Source organism: Acomys minous (genome assembly GCF_964271855.1).
Source record: "Acomys minous genome assembly, chromosome: 10".
Classification (NCBI taxonomy): Eukaryota; Metazoa; Chordata; class Mammalia; order Rodentia; family Muridae; genus Acomys; species Acomys minous.
This window is the reverse complement of record NC_140491.1, coordinates 39076516-39094362: the sequence shown is the minus strand read 5'-3', so window position 1 is coordinate 39094362 and position 17847 is coordinate 39076516. Positions and strand designations below refer to the sequence as shown.

The window sequence follows — 17847 nt, the reverse complement described above, 5'->3', positions numbered from 1 at the left end:
TCCATTGCGAAGTCAGGTATAATTCTAATGTATCTGCCTTTATATGTTACTAGGTCTCTTTACTTTATAGTTTTTAAAATTTTCCTTTGTTCTGTGTGTTTAATAGTTTAGGAATTATGTTGTGAAGGATTTTCCTTTTCTGGTCCATTCTTTATGGTATTATATGTGGTTCTTGTACCTTATAGGCATCTCCTTTTTTACATTAGGAAACTTTTCTTCTATGGTTTTGTTAAAATTATTTTCTGAGCCTTTGAGCTAGGATTCTTCAACACTTGATATTCTTTTTCCACCTACTATATTCTGTAGGTGAAGCTTGCCTCCATGGTTTATCTTTGTATTCCTACATTTTTCATTCTTTTTTAGAATTCCCTCAGTTTGTATTTTCTATATTGGTTCTGTTTCTATTGTCAGGTCTTGAACAGTTTTATTCATTTCCTTCAACTGCTTATGTTTTCCTGGATTTCATTAAGGAATTTATTCAATTTCTCAAATTGTCTGCTTTCTTGCATTTCTTTAGGGTATTTATTTCCTCTTTAAGGACCTCTACCATTTTCATAGAGTTGGTTTTTAGGTTTATTTGTGCTTCCGCTGTGTTGAAATATTCAGGGCCTGCTGAGGTAGGATAGCTACGGTAGAATCTTGCCCTGTTGGTTGTGTTTTTACGCTGATGACTGGGCAGCTGAGCTTTGGATTGGTTATAGGTTCTAGGAACTTATTTCTGAGTTTGTCTTTGTATGGTGCATGTTTTGTTCCTTGGTTTCTTTTCCTGTCTGGATTTTTGAAAAGTGTGATGGTTATGTGTTGCCTGAGTTCTTGGCCTGCTCTACTGGTGTGTTCATGAAGAGTCCCTGCTAGTGTTGGAGGTTGGGACAATGGGATGAGCTAAGTGAAGGAAAGTTGCAGGAGACTGTCATTGGATGTGTTGGGAATTGGGCCAAAAAGGAAAGGGAGACTGTAGCATGTTTCTGGTACAGATCTGGTGGTGAGACTGGAGGGAGATATTGGAACTGGAGGAGCAAAATGAGAGGTATGACTCAGCCTTGAGCCTATTTGGTGTCGTGGAAGGAAAGGCCCTGTGTAATCAGGGGGTGCCTGCTGTAGTTGTGGGCTGGTACAAAGCAATGAGTCATGGAATGGAAATTAGAAGTAAACGATCCTTGGGATCCATGGGAGAGGAGAACAGAGGGCAGGTTGAGAGATACTTTGCGTTTTGCTGCAGAGCTGGGTAGGGGGACTGGAGACCTAGATATCTGGGCATGAAGGGAGAAGAGACCTGTAGGCAGGCTACCTGGTTTTCTTGCAGGCCAATTACTCTGCTTTTTGAACTAGCTTTTGAGAGTGGTATAAGATATATGTCATATAAGAAGATCCTACTGTTAACTACAGGACTGCTATCTTTTTTTCTGCTTAATTCCCTTTGTGTCATTATATCTGTATTTTTAATAATGATGTAAGATATATTCTAATGTCTCTTGTAACAACAGTAATGGATGTGGACCACTTTCATTATTAAAGCAAGCAGGTTTTTGTTTCACCAATGATATAAAATTTGAGCAAAATTACACTTAGGTAATCAGTACTCAGTTTTAGTGTGTTATATTCATTAATACTTCATAGGTACATGTTTTAAACCTGACAGACACAAACCTGCATATTGCAATAAATGTAACTCAAATTGTAAATAACAAATCAAAGAGTATATCAAGAAATACAAAAATATTAATAACCAATTACCAAATGTAATTGTTATTAAATATATACAATAGGGTGGTTTACTCATGGAACAAATATTTAATACAATGGATCAATGAGAGTTTCCTGAAAGGATATTAAAACAACTTTAAATTAAATTAATATAAGCTGGTGTAAACTATAAAAGGGAGATGAGATAACATTTTGCTCAGGAAAATAAAACAACCTATACACTATTTAGAAAATAGTTCTTTTCTAGACATGAAAGAGGAATATGAAATTCTATGGGCAGTACCCTCCCCACACCATTACAACAATTATTCTAATGACTGTGCAGAAAAGAATAATAAAATACAGTTTGGAATCTTTGAAAATAAATACCTTATCGCTGATTGCTTGGAAAGACACTGAGTGACTTCATCAAGAGTGAAGAAAGGAAAGTATGTTCAAAGGCTGTTCAGCCATCCAGGTAAAAGATGATAGAAAAATTGGTGACGGTGGGCGGATGCTAAAACTACAAGTAGTATAAACAATAACTTAGAAAAGACAGAGCAAACAGAAAGTGTTAGGGATTTTGCAGCAACTGGAGGACTGTGGCATGCCACGAAGTCATGCCGTGTAACAGATCCCACTGGAGAGATTTATTAGTGGGGTGGGGAGTGGGGCCAGAGTATGCAAAGGGCTGCCTATGGAAGAGAAGAAGAAATCAGGCCATGAAGGCCTAGACTTTATTGTAAAGGGCATGGCACATATGCACAGGGAGAACATGCAACTCATGGTGGCAGTGGAAATGTGTTGCGTTTGGTGGTTGGTGATGCCTGGGATACAGGTGCTGGTCACTGAAGATGGGCTGGGAAAGCCCATGGCCCTGGAATGTGGATGTTTCTTGGTTTTACAACAGGAGGAACTACTCAAAGTTTTCCTCACTGAAAAATTGTTTGACAACAGCTCAAATGAGTTTAAGAAGTAAAAAAAATAAGTACTAACATGCTAAGGCCGCTAAATAAATATGTACATTTAGTTTTGTGTGCCTGGGAGATTTTAAAAAGAAAAATTTCACCATATAGACAGATAGCTTTAGATGCCAGGGGTGTAGTTTTTTTTTGTATGAAGGACGTGTGTCTTTATTGTCAATGATGTGACTGAATCCAAAGGTGCTGAGGAATAAATGAAGAATGAAAAGAAGAGAGATGGCAGGGAAGAGAGTGTTTAACAGAAAAGAGGACTTTCCTTTTTAGTTTAAATAATTTATTCAGATTACATCCCAAACGTAATCCCCTCACTTGTATCTTCCCGTTCCCCTTTCCCTTCCTCTCTCACCCTATTATCCTCCCCCAAGCCTGTGACAGAGAAAAAGAAGAAGAAGAAGAAGAAGAAGAAGAAGAAGAAGAAGAAGAAGAAGAAGAAGAAGAAGAAGAAGAAGAGTATAAGGACAGACAAAAAAGCAGGAAAAAAAGTCGAAGGCTGGTTTTCAGAGATCAAAGGGAAAACCTGGGTGTTGGAGGTGTCCACCAAAGTCAGCTATGTTGAAAGGTCAAGCTAGGTAAGCCATTTTTTAAAAGCCTACTCATTTTACTTTGAAAACAAGCTATCTAGTCACGTTTTTGAAAACATTGTCAGAGAAATGTTTTGGCCCTGTCCAGATTACGTTGAACTAGTGGCGAAAAGAAATGGTGCACTAGATTATGATTTATTGTGGAACTTTGTTAATATGGAGGCCTCGGCTATAATGGAGACGGCAGCATGTTACAGAAGATCTTCCAGTAAGATGTATTTCAAGGGAAACGGAAAGCAAGCTGACAACTTTTCTTAATACGAGGTTTCTCTATAAAGCCTTAGATGTCCTGGAGCTCATTCTGTATACCAGGCTGGCCTCTACTCAGAGAGCCACTTGCCTCTTCTGGGACTAAAGGCATCATCCACCACATGGGCTGCTGAAAACTATTCCAAGTTGGTCCAAGAAGACAGTGGGGAGAAAAACACGTCCTGAACATTATCTGTGTGATATGTGTTATAGATAATTGGAAAAATCTCAAATCATGCCTAGAGGATGCTATTATGTAACACAAGTCTGTCGCTCACTCCTGTGTTTGTTATCAGTCCTTTACTGTCACCTACACGTCTGTCTGGTACTGTGGCCTTATTGAGACATGAGGACATGGGTTACATTCAGCCTCTCTGGTGTTTAAAGAGCAGAATGTCAGGTGAGCCTTGATTCATAGACCTCAGGTACTATATATCTGAAAGAAAGAAAGAAAGAAAGAAAGAAAGAAAGAAAGAAAGACATTTGAGGCATTGTTATCTGTAGGTTTTCTCACAAAGAAAATTTAATCATTATTAATAAGATTGTCTTCTAAAAATAACAGCTTGAACTATGTAGGCAAGTTTATTCATTCTGTGACAAAGTGGATGAACTTTTCCTGCCGTAGTTTCTACTTAACATTTGCTATGTCAGCAGAAGGTATTTGCACACACAAAGGAGGAAGCCTGTGGATGGAGATTTTAGGCAACTGGCAAATGTTAGAAATAGTAACTATGGAAAATGTGAAGTGACCCAAGCAGAAACACGGAAAGTTTGCTGTTATTACTGTGAGGAAGAACAGTTGGAAGTACGACTGAGGAAACCAGTCAAAACTGATGCTCACTGATGCGACTTTAATGATAGTGATTTGTAACTTCTATTTATTTTGTTTTTAAAACCTACAAAATTGACGTCTGCATCAATAAATGACCATGTAGAACACACCCATGTCAAAAATAGAATAAGGTCATCTTCCTTTAAGCCTTATACCATATAACCCTCTTCTTTTTTCCAACACTAATTTCTAGCACAGTAGGTCAATCAGTTGTTGAAATTTTATGGAGTACTACTAGTCAGTATGCATCCTTCTGTATCTGTCTTCTCATAATCAATGTATTTATGTGCTTTATCAAATTTTATAGAGCTATATTTGTTCATTTCCTTTGCTACGTGCTGTTTCATTATATTAATGCACCATAATCCATTTGCTATTCTACTTTAGATGCACAAAACTTGATTTTCTCTTTTGAACTATTAAGTTTCTTCTGTGGATTCTTAAAGGTAACTAATGTCATGTCCTTATGCTAATTTTATACTGTATATACGCCCAAACCTTTCTGATGTGTACCCAGGAATGAAAATCGAATCCCTAGTATAAATATAGTTATATCTAACAATTATATAAATTGTGATTAAAAAAACTAGTGCTGAGTCTGTTGTATTCCTGCCATATTGCTTAAGATTCCCAAAATTACTTCAGATACAGGCTAACACTGTGTATGAAATGAGGTAGTCAGCCCTAGCTGTCAACTTAACACAACCTAGAATCACTTGGAAAGTCTCAGTGAGACACAGTGTACATTTGGTTAGGCCTGTGGGCATATCTATAGAAAACTCTCATAAATAATGATATAAATAAACCCAGCTCAATGTGGACAGCATCACTCCCTAGGCAGAGTGTCCTGACTATGTCAGTATAGAAACTGACCAAAGCACAAGCAAGCAAGCAAGCAAGAAGCATGTACACATTTGTTTGTCTCTGCTCTTGAATATGGAGTTGACAATGCTAATTTTTTTAAGTTCTTGCCATCATCATAGACCATATCCTGAACTTGTGAGCTAAAATAAACCCATTCTTCCATGAATTGCTTTTTGTCCAGATGTTTTATCACATTAACACTAACTAACGAAATTGAGTGCTATTGGAAGATTACAAGACACAAAAAGCACCAGAGTCTAAATCTTTCCTCTTAAAATACATCAACACGTTCAAGGTGCTTGTTTTAAGGCAGCAGGGTTGTTGGGAAAAACTTTCAATTTCCCCCTCTTCCACATTCTCAATTACTGATCCATATTGGTGCAACCACTAAGCAAAAAGCATTTAAAAATAAATCTCGTGGTTTGCTTGTAAAGATCCTTACTCAATAGGAGTAATAATTGCTACAGTTTATAGACTGCCTGCTATGTGTACTTTTCATTTGCATTTAGTAATTAATAAAATGACTAGACACATTTTCTAATATTCATTGACTAAAAGATAGTGTCTCTGTAAATGAATTTGTGTCCTTTTCTTATTGATCTGTACCAATTTTTGTATTGTTTTGTTTTGTTTTGTTTTGGGGATGAACTATTTATTTACTATAAGTGTCTCAATTCTCCATGACACTAAACTACTGTCATTATTACTTAATCAATAGTGTTTTAAAATGAACAGAACCTATTCAGCTTAATGGGGTTCAAATTTAATATTTCTCTTTAATGAATGGTGAGTTTTGCACCAGGTTAAGTAGTGTTGTACTCTGCTAAAGGGAAGGATATTTTAGTTTGCATTTTTTTCCTCTGGAAATGTTGATGTCTTGTTTCTTTATTAAATAATGGTCAGCTTGAGGCATTTTCCTGTGCATCACAATTTAAAGATTATATATTCCTTGGTCCATTGGTTAATTACCAGTTAAACAAAAGGTCTTTCATTGATCATTTACTTTAAATCTCATCATTGTCCTATATAAAACTTCATAAGTATAGAAGGATATTTCTATGTTTTCTATTTTAATGTCATATGTCATTTGTCTGTCTTCATGCTGAGGTTTCAACTAAGCCTCATAAATGGAAGTTGTGTCTGATTTGGTTTGAATCTATGATATCCCCTATATACTAACTTTTTCAGCATTTGGTCTCCATCCTCTAGTGTTGTGTGACCACTGTGAGGCGTTTAGGAAGAGAAACAAGCTGAAAGAAGTCAGTTACTGAGGGCAGGCTCATGAAAGCTATGCCATGCCTGATTCGTGCTGGAGAGGGCTCAACTGACACCCCATGCATATCATAAGATGAAAAGTCTCAGGAAATTAGAACAACTCTGAGGAAGCAGAGTTACAGCTCAACCTTGTAAGATACTTATACAGAGCTCATTGTTTGGTGAGAATGTGTAACAACAAAAGGTTACTACTAAGCCAAAACGATGCCTGGAGAATTAGGGGAGGAGGCTCTCTCTAGTAGCACACCAATTACAATTACTAAGACACTAGGAATTGCATGGATGATTATTTTCAAAAGTATTACCTGTCTACAAAAGTAGAGAAAACAAACAAAACATTAGCTCTTGCATGACTCAAGGCATTACGCACACCAAAGCAAACATCCTCTTACTATGCTCAGATACAGTAGAATGAAAAAAAAATGGGGCATTCACACACACTTGATTTACTCCAAAGCATTTTACTCAATTAGTTAGAGCAAAGCTATATCAAATGTACAATTCCAAACTGTTGCTTTTTGTCTCCTTCTCATACATATCTCATGAATACTGTATCAAGAACCTACAGCAACTTCTATTTAGTTATATTTTAGTCACTCTGTTCTGTCCACAGATGTTAGTTCTTTTCGCCTCCAATACCACAAAAGTTACAAGTGGCCAGAGAGTATGTTTATCGAAAGACTATGTATTTCCTTCTGAAATTTGCCAGCCCAACTAATGCTTAAGGCATAGAAGAGCTACCACCATTTATGATGATGGAGACGTATGGAGAACAACTGATGGTCAAAATTTAGATCATCTCACGTCCCGTGTAGCACATGGCCCTACCTTCTGTGTTAGAGGGAACACATCCCCATCTCCCCTACATTACACTTCAAATTATCACTACTACAGTAAACAAGATTCGCTACTTTATTAAGTTCTCTTTCTTGCATGCAAGTGTACACATATACACCTACCCACAGTCACACATATATACATGTTCCATCCTTAATAAGATGGTATGCTGTCTTTAAGAGCTTTTACTAACGATGGCTGCATTTTTTTCAATAACTTATTTATTTTTATTTTATTATATTTTATTTTATGTAGTTATTTTATTTTATTTTATTTTATGATGGTTTGACTGCATGTATGCCTATGTGAGGGTCTGGAGTCCCCTGGAACAGGAGTTACAGACAGTTGTGACCTGCCATGTGACCTGCCTGAGAATTTGAACCCAGGTCCTCAGAAAGAGCAGCTGGTGCTCTTAACTACCAGGCCATCTCTCCAGCCCGACCATGGCTGAATTCTAACTTCAAAAATACTAAAATTAGAATTTCAAAGTATGGGGGTTTTTTTTGTGGATTAAGCAACCCGTGGTTATTTTGAAACTCAGGTAGTTCAGTCTCAAACTTGAGTCTTTGTTTTCAGATGGTCTTTTTAATTATTTGGTCCTTTATCCCTGAACAAAATACCCGTGGCTCACCATCCTTCACTGGTTACCTCAGTCTTCAGATGAAGATAATTCTTTAAACATTCTGAAAATTGGTGTGTGTGTGTTTTTTTTTTTTTTAACCTAAAATGGATCTATTCCAACTTTTGACTTCGTTGTCTCATGTATTTTGCCCTTTTCCTAAAATTGTTGCATGATAATTCACTCAGATACCACACCACACCGTTTTGTTTTCAAGCTGGTTTTACTCCACTTCACAAACTTCATCCCACTTCCTGTTCTCACACTCTTTGTGTTGTTTTAGCCCTTTCTTCTCTTCCTTCTCACACTCAGACCCAGTGTGTTCTCCCTTCAGTTTGTCTTCCCCTTCCTCAGTATGATTCCCTAAGCTTCTCAGCACAACTATCCTAACATTACTCAGAAACACGGAAGGGTTCAGCCGTGCACCTATGGTCTACGTACCGGTGGGTAATCTGAGAGGTACTGTCAGGAAGAAGACAACGCCTCCCGGTTGCTATGTTTCCATAACCTGTATTTGCTCCTCTCTCTCTCCTCTTCCATTGCATGTGTGAAATTGTTTGTTATAGCACAGCATGCTCCCTCCTCCTCCTCCTTTTTCCTCTCCCTCTCTTTCTTCTCACTTTGGAAGAGGAACCTTCGCATCTAGCAGTCAAGCCCTCTACCTTAAGAGTAGACACTAGGAACTTCTCAGTCTCCTTTGCCCCCGCCCCCAGCTTCTTAAATTGCAATGCATTTTTCCAAGGTTTAGTTTCCTGTGTTCACATTTTCCTCAATACAGTGTGCTTTTGCTTCTTCTAAGCAATTATCAAGACTAATTGATGATTCAGTGAAGACATCCACAGCTACTCCCACATGGCCTAGAGTGCTCTCTAAAGAAAAGCTAAACAGACTCCAACTCCCTGAATATAGAATAGTCTTACTGGGATCAAACTCTTCTTTCATCCAACCTCAAATACCTCATAGGACCGAATCTTGACCTCTTAAAGCAGTCTTACATTATCTTTCAGCTTGTACCTTACAAGTTTCCCAGTCATGATCCTTAACTTAATTCATCTAAGCACCTCCAGCCCCATTGCTCTTTAATTTTTTTTTTTTTTAATCAAAAACAGACTCCACTCTGAAGCAAAGGTGCCCCTTCCATACCTATGCTGGGGCAGTTGCCCTTAGGTCCTGCTGCAGGGCTTGGAATGCTTGCCCTGCCCTCTACCTAGGGGGTGGGGCTTCCCCACTCCCAGAGACTCACTGTATAAACCAGACATTTTTTTTTCCTTTTTGCCCTCCCTTCCCCTTTTCCCACCTCCCTGCCCTCTCTCCTCCCCCTCCCCCGCCCACATTGTGCTCTCCCTTTCCCTCCCCTTCTAGCACTGCTTCCAATAAAGCTGCATTTCTATATTATAGCTTTGTTGCCACTAGCTCACTCCAATTATTTAATCAATCAGCTGCCACGAGTCAGGATCGGGTTCACAATACTTTATCCATTCTAATATTTCAATGATGCTTCCAGAAGTCCTGGGCTTTTAGGAATTCAAGCAGTCAATGTTTATGGAGTGTAGACCCTTTATCTGACTCACTCTTTTTCCCTCCTTATGGCTACATTAGCTTTCATAAAAAGCATTATCAAACAGAATCACTTAACAGTTATTTAGTAAATCCCTAGCTTGGCTTACTTGGGGATGGGATTAAGGATGCTGCCACTTACAAAGCCACACTAGTGCCCCTTTCTCAAGATAATTATATTCTTGAACTTGATTAAGCCAAACATACAACTACAATTAAGTGTCCTAGTCTTCAGACATTAGCATATTTTAGTCTACTTGTTTGTGCTAAGTTCTAGTTTGTTTGGTTTTTTTCAATTCTGAAAATTCTTAATTGTCTGATACCAACAGAATATAATTTTCCCAGTGCACTTCAGGGGTATCTCAGAATGTTCCAATACAATACTCCTAAAAAGACCTCTCTATAGTGTAATGAGACTTTTTTCATTTAACATGAGCTTTCTAAAACCTTGGTCATGACTATTTACCAGGAAACAGATAGTTTGTTTTAAATCCTTTCTTTTCTTTTTTTTTCTTTTTTCTTATTTTTTTGTACATATACATTTATATTATTACACATATATACAATAAACTATCTACAACAAGAAGAACCACAAAATAATCAGGAATTATATAAAAGATACATTCATAGTGTTTTGGCTATTTGTGTTTGGCAACCTTGAAGAAAACATATTTCCTATCTTGTGTCTTAAATTCTGAATGTAAATCAATATTTGTCATATCTCATCTTTATCAACTTAAAACATCTATCTAGACCTAAGAACATCTTAACCCCTAAACTACTAAGCTTAATTGTAAAACTAAATTATCTGGTCTTCAACCCCATCAGAGACTTGAGAAGAAATAAAATTAAATATCTGAGTAGACAGGAAGTGCAGATTAGCAGCTTCCAAAAGGAGAATATGACAGAGACAGTTTGCTGCCTGAACAGTCATCCAAAACTCTTTATAATGTTGGAGCATCATCTTCATCCTTCTGGCCCAATATATCTGACAGACATTTTGTGAGGCAGGAACAATTGAGGACTTGCTTACCCTGTCTTGGCAGAGTTTGGCTATCATTTTTTTAGGCAGAATTCTGTCTGTGGCAGAAAAGAAGACATTTTGCCCAGTGGCTGGTTTGCCACATTTGAAGCCATCTCCAAAAGGAGGTTCTTTGATGCTCATCATCTTCTTTTAGGTAGGCTGAGTGTTGCCAGGAGTTAACCTGTCTTCTTGTCAAAGAATCTATAAAACAATAAAAACATCTTTAAATGCCATATTCTGTAGGTCTCTGAGGTTTCTTCTGGCTGACTTGGGAAGAATAATAACTTTGTTGGGGCCCAAATAAAACTGGGGACAATGGTTAAACAAGCTAGGAATAGCATTTGTGGTCCAGTTTCTAAATGTTAAGAAATTCCAGGCTTAATATACAGGGGGAGGAGGTCCCCCTCAGTCACAGTCATAGGGGAGGTGGGTAAGGGGAAAATGGGAGGGAGTGTGGAATGGGAGGATACAAGGGATGGGATAACAATTGAGATGTAATATGAATAAATTAATAAAATTATTATAAAATAAATAAAAATTCAAAAATAAATAAATAGTTAATTTATTTATTCACTTTATATCCCAATTGCAGTCTACTCCTTCCTCTCCTGTAGGTCCCATCCTCCCTTCCTCTTCCCCCATCTCCCTTCCCCCATCCCTCAGGAAAGGGGAGGCCTCCCTACCAACCCACTCCACTTTATCAAGTTGCATCTCAATTGAGTAGCCTTCTTCCCCTGTTATGTTCATTTGAGTTGTAAGCATTGGCATGGAATCATGGAAAAGCTTGGAAATTATAAACTCTACCAAAAAAGCAACCATTTTTTTTCTCTGCTTTCTTTTTCCAAATAATTGTTTCTCAAAAATAGATGGACATCCTGCTTACTTGTGTCTAATCAAACCCACTGTATTTGCAATGGAAAAAATAATTTTAAATGGTAAATATCAGGTACAAGTTCTGAGCTTTGACTGAAACGTAATTTTGAAGCGGGAGCTGTCTTTCCAGAGTAGCTTCAGAGAAAAAAAAAATCCTCAGCTTTTCTTCTTTGGTAGCTAAAGGTGCTTTGAAGAAAAGATGTTAAAATGTTGCTAATGAAATTAACTATGTAACCTGTGTTCATCTAAGATTGTTTAAGTGAGAATGAATGGGGGCGGGTTGTAGATTTTGTACAGAGCAGCTAGGCAGATCGTGATATTAACTTTTAAAGAAAATATGGCTCTGTTCTTTGCTTTTTCCAGAGGTCGCCTGTAGGCCAGACATTACAGTTCTAAAATGACATAAGACGACCTCAGGAATAATTTGTATTCTAACTTCACGAACTTCAATTGCCAAGTTACACAAGATTTCCCAGCCTAAAAGCTAGCTCTAGGTAATTTACACTTTTTGTCATGTACAAGAGGAAAAGGTAAGGGGCGTATGTCTGTGGGGGATTTAAATGAACAGTAGCTATAGCAGTGGGCATTGACTTCCTTGAGACATCTGTGTCGTGCGCAATCTCCCCCAGAGTCCACCAGTTACTCTCGCTCGCGGCACAGTTGGCATGACAAAGCACAATCCCCAAGGTAGCATGAAATTGTGTTGAAGAAAACTACCCTGGTCTGGAATGCCAAGTGGCTTGTTAACTGGTGTTTGGGAAAGAATCGTGAAGTTCATACTGGCCTTCTCTCCGGTGACTTGTAGAACCAACTCCATTTCAGGTGTTTTAGACTTTAGCATCTTGAAGTAAAAAATGGATTTGCTTTTGTAGCACAGCTTTCATACACTGGTCCAGCATGAAGCATTTGAAATTCATACAAGTTCAGAAGTGGACATGGTTCCTAAGGATGTGATCTGTACACGTACGGAAAGAGACAGTCACATTTCTTGTGTCATTAACTACCTGTCCTTAACTTTATAGTATTTTTCAGCTCTAACATGCCAAGAATTTAAATGTGACATGACATGGATTGAATAGTTCATTAAAAAACAAAATTGTAAAGCTCATTTTTGATAACTTTAAGTTACTGACTTTAACCTTGACTATTATTTTCTTCAGTTGAAATAAAATTTCTCTGTAGATTTTTTTTATATTACTTCAACTTTTAATCTCTGTAATACTTTATTTTCCAAGTAAGAAGTAAATTAATCCGGGCATGAGATTTTGAGTAAAAATGTTTCTTACAACCCTGACATATCCTTTCTTAGGCACTTTTCATTATCTCCAAGAAAGGTGTTAAAAAACACCACAGTGAGCACCCTAGGGGTGCAGAAAGGGAAAGCAGGTGCACTCAGTTCAACTAAGTCAGGGAGATGCCAGCAAGGAAGGAGAAGGAAGGAAGCTTATCTTCCTCAATCCATATGGATTAACCTGTGGCTCTACACATGACTGTTTTAAACATTTTAAAGGCTGTGTGTGAGGGAAATGTCTATTTTTATGTCTTTAAATTGTTCTGAACTTTTTTCAAATTTTTGTTTGATATACAGGACTCAGTTTAAAAAAAAAAAAACTGAAAGTGTAAAACCGAAAGTAGTTGCAGAACAGAATGTGAGGAATCCTTTCAAGTTCACGATGGAAAAAATACCCTTGCATCCCTCTTAGGATAAAGAGATTACATGGTCCCTAGCCAGGAGGCGCTTACACCCTCTTCTCCCTTTGACTCCGTGATCAATAGCTCTGAAAGCTTATGCAAAAGCTGCCAAGGAACAGCTTGAAAGACAAAGTTGAGCAACTTTGAATTTGCAAAAAGTACATAAATGGAACCCAAATAAAAGGCTGATGGGAAAACAAGGGAAAGACTCAAAGACACTGAACTATGTTCCAAGGAGGAGCATGTTCGGCCAGTCCTCTGTAGCACATGCTTGGAAGAAAAGAACAACTGTGCTAATACAAATGCTTGCATCTTCAGGAAGCAAAGTAGAAAATATTAAGTGACATTAAGAAAAAAATTACAGTCATTTTTATAAGACTACACATTAACCAACTTTGGGGAGAGGAAGGAAATGTTTCTTCCACATCTTTGTGCAGAAAATTGTCCTTTCCCAACACTTCACCACCACTCATGAAAAAATATAACATAAAACAAGGACTGATTCAGAAATGCCATTTGCTTTACTGGATACATTTACTTTTTAATAAAATCTTCTCCTTTGCTAACATGTATATTTGTCTTTAATAAAGTAAAGGTTTCTTATTGAATGCTGCAGATGCGTTTGTGAGTACTATTTATACTTTTTGGGAAGCAGGAGTGGATATTTTGAAGAAGAAAAAACCAACTATGCTCTACAATGTAAAAGCTGAAAATAAGATATCTATGAGGCAAGTTTCTTAGAAGAATCAAATGTTTCTCCAGTTTTTCCTTCCTTCTGTTTTTCCTCGCTTCCTCTTTTCCTTTCTCCCTCTTTGCATAATATGGATGCAATCACTTCCTGTTTGTGGATTTTGATGGTTTGCCTGTCTAATAACAGCTCTTTCCTGTCTTCTTTGCGCTTCCAGGTTTGTCCCATTAAACACATCAGACTGCAGTGATCAGCTTTTCCGTGTAATGCCACATGCCTTGCTAAACTGATTCAGACAGACCTCTTGCCCACAATGGGAGCTCTTTCTTGGTTCTGGAAACTGTCTGAACAGCAGATAAACTTGAAGTTATACCATTCTCAGGACACACTAAGCTCCTGTTTATGCTAAATGCCATAAAGAAAGCTAAAACCCTGTTATCACTTACCACACCTCAAGTTAGGCATAGCACCTAAGTTAGCAGATGATCTGCCAGATGAACATTTAGTGCCTGCAATATGATGTTTGTTTTCCAAGAAATATTGGTTGGTATGGAGGAGGTGTGCCTACCTGTGTTGTGTTTTTATGCACTGAGCACCTTTTCCAAGACATGTTAGAACAGAAGAAAAAAAATTTTTTCAAGTATGACAAACTTCAAGTTTTCCCCTCTCCACGTGCAAAATATGCTTAGCTCAAACATGAACAGAAGCAAAATACCCCCCGTGCCTGACTGCAATGGGAGTAACCATATTTTCACAAAATAAATTATATTGTCATGAAATCCTTGTGCCTTCATTTTTGATATTTTAAATTCCCAATGCATTCAGCTGTAGGAGACAAGAGGTTTTAAAACCTACAGCCACGTGAGGGTTAATTTTTTGTTTGAAGAAAGGCATCAGCCAAGCACAAACACTTAACTGGAAATATATAAACTTTATTGTTTTTCTGGTAGCAATCTGAAGACTAACGCATATTTCCAATTAATACTGAATAACTGAGGTGTATCAAATAAGAAAAATAATTAAAATTAATCTGTGGTTTTGATGAAAAATAAATTTTAAGAGATAAGCTCATTGAGTAATGGTTAGATTTGACAGGAACGGGAAAGGGTTTATGGTTTATTTGTTTCTCTTTAAGATTCTTCATTTTAAAAAAGACAGTATATGCCTCAAGCTTTTCCAAGACAAATAAATAGGCTTATTCCTAGTTCTGAAACTTACTAAAGGAGTGTGTGTGTGTGTGTGTGTGTGTGTGTGTGTGTGTGTGTGTGTGCGTGCGCGCGCGCCTGAAACAATATTCTCACTTCATATAATCCTAAATACTATTATGTAATTACTAGTACACAAAAGAAATTGAACAAACAGAAATAAATCTTGTAAAGGGGACCTTAATGATTAGTGAAATTCCTCCCTCACCCGAATACTGTGAGAGGGAGGCAAAGCAGGCAATGGATATAAGAATAAAAAATATGATACGCATAGCATGGTGGACTTTTCCTTCTGGAACATTCTCTAATACATGACTTTTGCACTTTTTGTGCCTTCCATTTGCCAGCTGGAGTGATCGGGTGCCTTCACGAAGGCCTTTCCTGGGCTGCAAGCTGCTCACAATACATTCTGGTGAAATAATAGCATAGGATCGGTCTAGTTGAAGCAGTTAATAACTGCTTAAGAGCCTTTTGCCTCTGAGAGTTGTTTTCATCTCCCCAAAGCAGTCACTCCCAACCCATCCCATTCCTCCTCCGTCTTTTAAAATGCTTCAACTTCCTCCTCAAATCCCTGGCTCCTAAACCAGAGCAAACGCCAAGACCCTACATCTGTCCTCTCCTCTTTGCACAAAGCCGTCTGATCCGGCGAAGCCCGAGCCAGCTGATGGGGGTGAAGACGGACCGGAGAGCAGAGATCTGGCAGGGCATCCCGGTCCGGCAGGTGCTCAGCCCCGGCGCGCACAGAGTTAAAGGCATCATCGCAGCCATTAGAGGCAAAGTTGGGAGCCGCCGCGCGAGCCCAGTCCGCGCAGCCCCGTGCCCGCTCCACTCGCCGCCGGCTCGCTGGGCGTGGGGAGGGCGGCGAGCACGCAAGCCGAGCGGCTGACGTGGGACGAGCTGCCAGGTAGCGGAAGCAGCCAGCCGCCAGCGGAGCCACTTCGCAGCGTGGCAGCTCGGGTCTGCGCCTGAAGCCTCCGGATCCCAGCCAGCTTGGTCCAACCCTCTCCAGTCGCAATCCCCTGTGCCCAAGTCAGTCTTCGCTGAGAGTGGCAGCATGTATGCAGTGTCGCACCCTGGGCTCTGAGAGCAGCCAGTGGACACGCTTGCCTTCTTGTCTTTTTAGGTTTTGGGCTCTGGGCTACACGGATGTGCCCCCCTCCCTTGGCATGATGGGGATCTTTTTGGCGTCTGTTGGATTTGTGTTCTTTTCCGTGTTATATGTACAACAAGGGCTTTCTTCTCAAGGTAAGTCCGGTTTTTGTAATGTATTTGTGGTGATGTGTGTGTGCTGTACCAACTCGAAGAATAGATAGACGGCTGGAGAGTGGCTCAAACCAAGCCAATAGTGGGCTTGGATGGTATGAATAGTGTTCAGTTTGGTTGGGTTTTTTTTCTTCAAAGTTTATTAATTGCAAGCAAGCCAGGTTTCAGAGAAAAAAACCTAGTAGACACCAGCCTGGCAATGGGCAGTGGGGTGAGTTCCTCAGTACGCACACACACAGGTGTGTGTGTGTGTGTGTGTGTGTGTGTGTGTGTGTGTGTGTGTGTGTTCCATGTACATGAACAGGGCAACCACTCACTCATGCATGCACAATCATTAGGAGCTGGTGGTTGGAAGGGGCTTCTCAGTGCCAGCACTCCCTGATGGCAGAAAGCTTTAGTTCCCTTCTCTGGTCCCTGTGACTTCTTCTCCATGAGTGTTTACCAGAGAACCCACAAGGAGGTAGGAATTGCATCATAAGCAGCAGCAGCCTGCTGGGCCCAGTTGTTCAGGACTTTGCAGGCTGCAGTGGTTGCCTCGGCACCATGGGCAGATCAGTTTTTGCCTTCTCCGGAAGACTGCATCACTTCTTGCAAGCAGAAATGCCCCCACTCCGATGCCCAATGTGAACAGAAATCCCCTTTCAGACAGAATGCCTTCTGAATAGCGGCTATTTCCTTGAGACATAAACAGTTCCCTTTAATTAGTGGTGCTCAACTTGGGATTTCATTAAATAGTGAAAAGAGACACCCAGATTCACTGTCTTGAAGGAAAGAGGAGAAAGTGCCTCTAATCTTCCTGCCTTCCCGTCTTGTGATTATGCCCTTCCACCACTCACAATAAAAGGCTCCTTCTAGAGAGCCATCAGCTCTTTGCAAAGTGCCCCTGAGATAGCCTAAGAACAATCATCCTGCTAACAAGGGGGGGGGGGGCGGGGAGAGGAGAATCATCCCATGTTCAAGGAATGCCTCTAGGGAGGAGGGGACATTTTATTTTTTGTGACTTTCACGTGGATCTATTAATCTTACAAGCTGGCAGTGTCAAGGTTAGTAGCAAAGGGGCTAGACAGAGTCTCCATGGTGTCTTTCAAATAATCTTTGATCTGAACTAAACACGGGTATATGATTTTTATATCCCCTGACATATTGCTGTTCATAATGGCTTGAAGGGAGCAAACGTGAAGGTTAACTTGCAGGGACAAAACATATGCCTTTTCCATAGTGTGCAACTTGTTTCACTACTGTTGGCTCCAGAACAAAATTGCTAGCCACTATTTTGATAGATTAAGGATGTGCATTTTGACATATACTTGCGACCCACTCCTAACAAGAAACATGCCAGTTAGCCACAGATTGTTTAGAAACTTAAGAATCCAGAAGCTTTGTCATATATCAACTTGACAGATGGTCTAAATTGCACCTCCCTGGATCTCGCAGTAAGTTTTAGAGAATGCTGCAGTCTGACAAAAGGTGTTTGCATCTAACTCTGGGCAGCTTGGCTAGCAGAGAGAGCCATTGGCAAGCTCATTAACCTGTCCATTATCTGGACTTGATCAACAGCAAAGTGATCCAGGCATGATACCAAGAACAAGACACGCAGAGACAAAGAAATGGGCTTGGGGAGG

General features: G+C 39.3%; 2 protein-coding genes across 6 annotated transcripts in view; one reads left to right on the top strand and one right to left on the bottom strand.

Annotated features, from left to right (window-relative positions):
- Positions 1 to 12185: 12185 nt before the first annotated feature.
- On the bottom strand, positions 12186 to 16018 carry LOC311607725 (uncharacterized protein; the record flags this gene model as incomplete). Its single annotated transcript, XM_084799731.1, has 2 exons — positions 12186 to 12332; positions 15645 to 16018. 2 exons carry the CDS (start codon positions 16016 to 16018, stop codon positions 12320 to 12322), a joined length of 387 nt encoding a protein of 128 aa, XP_084655857.1. The 3' UTR covers positions 12186 to 12319.
- VSTM2A (V-set and transmembrane domain containing 2A) overlaps positions 15875 to 17847 on the top strand; it is a 26844-nt gene continuing 24871 nt past the window's right edge. For 2 of the 5 annotated variants that reach the window (XM_084799728.1, XM_084799729.1), the window contains exon 1: positions 15877 to 16207. In XM_084799728.1, coding sequence (XP_084655854.1) covers positions 16021 to 16207 — 187 coding nt within the window. In that variant the 5' untranslated portion in view covers positions 15877 to 16020. Of the gene's footprint in view, positions 16208 to 17847 lie in introns of all 5 variants that reach the window. The other 3 variants (XM_084799726.1, XM_084799730.1, XM_084799727.1) reach the window with 2 other exon arrangements.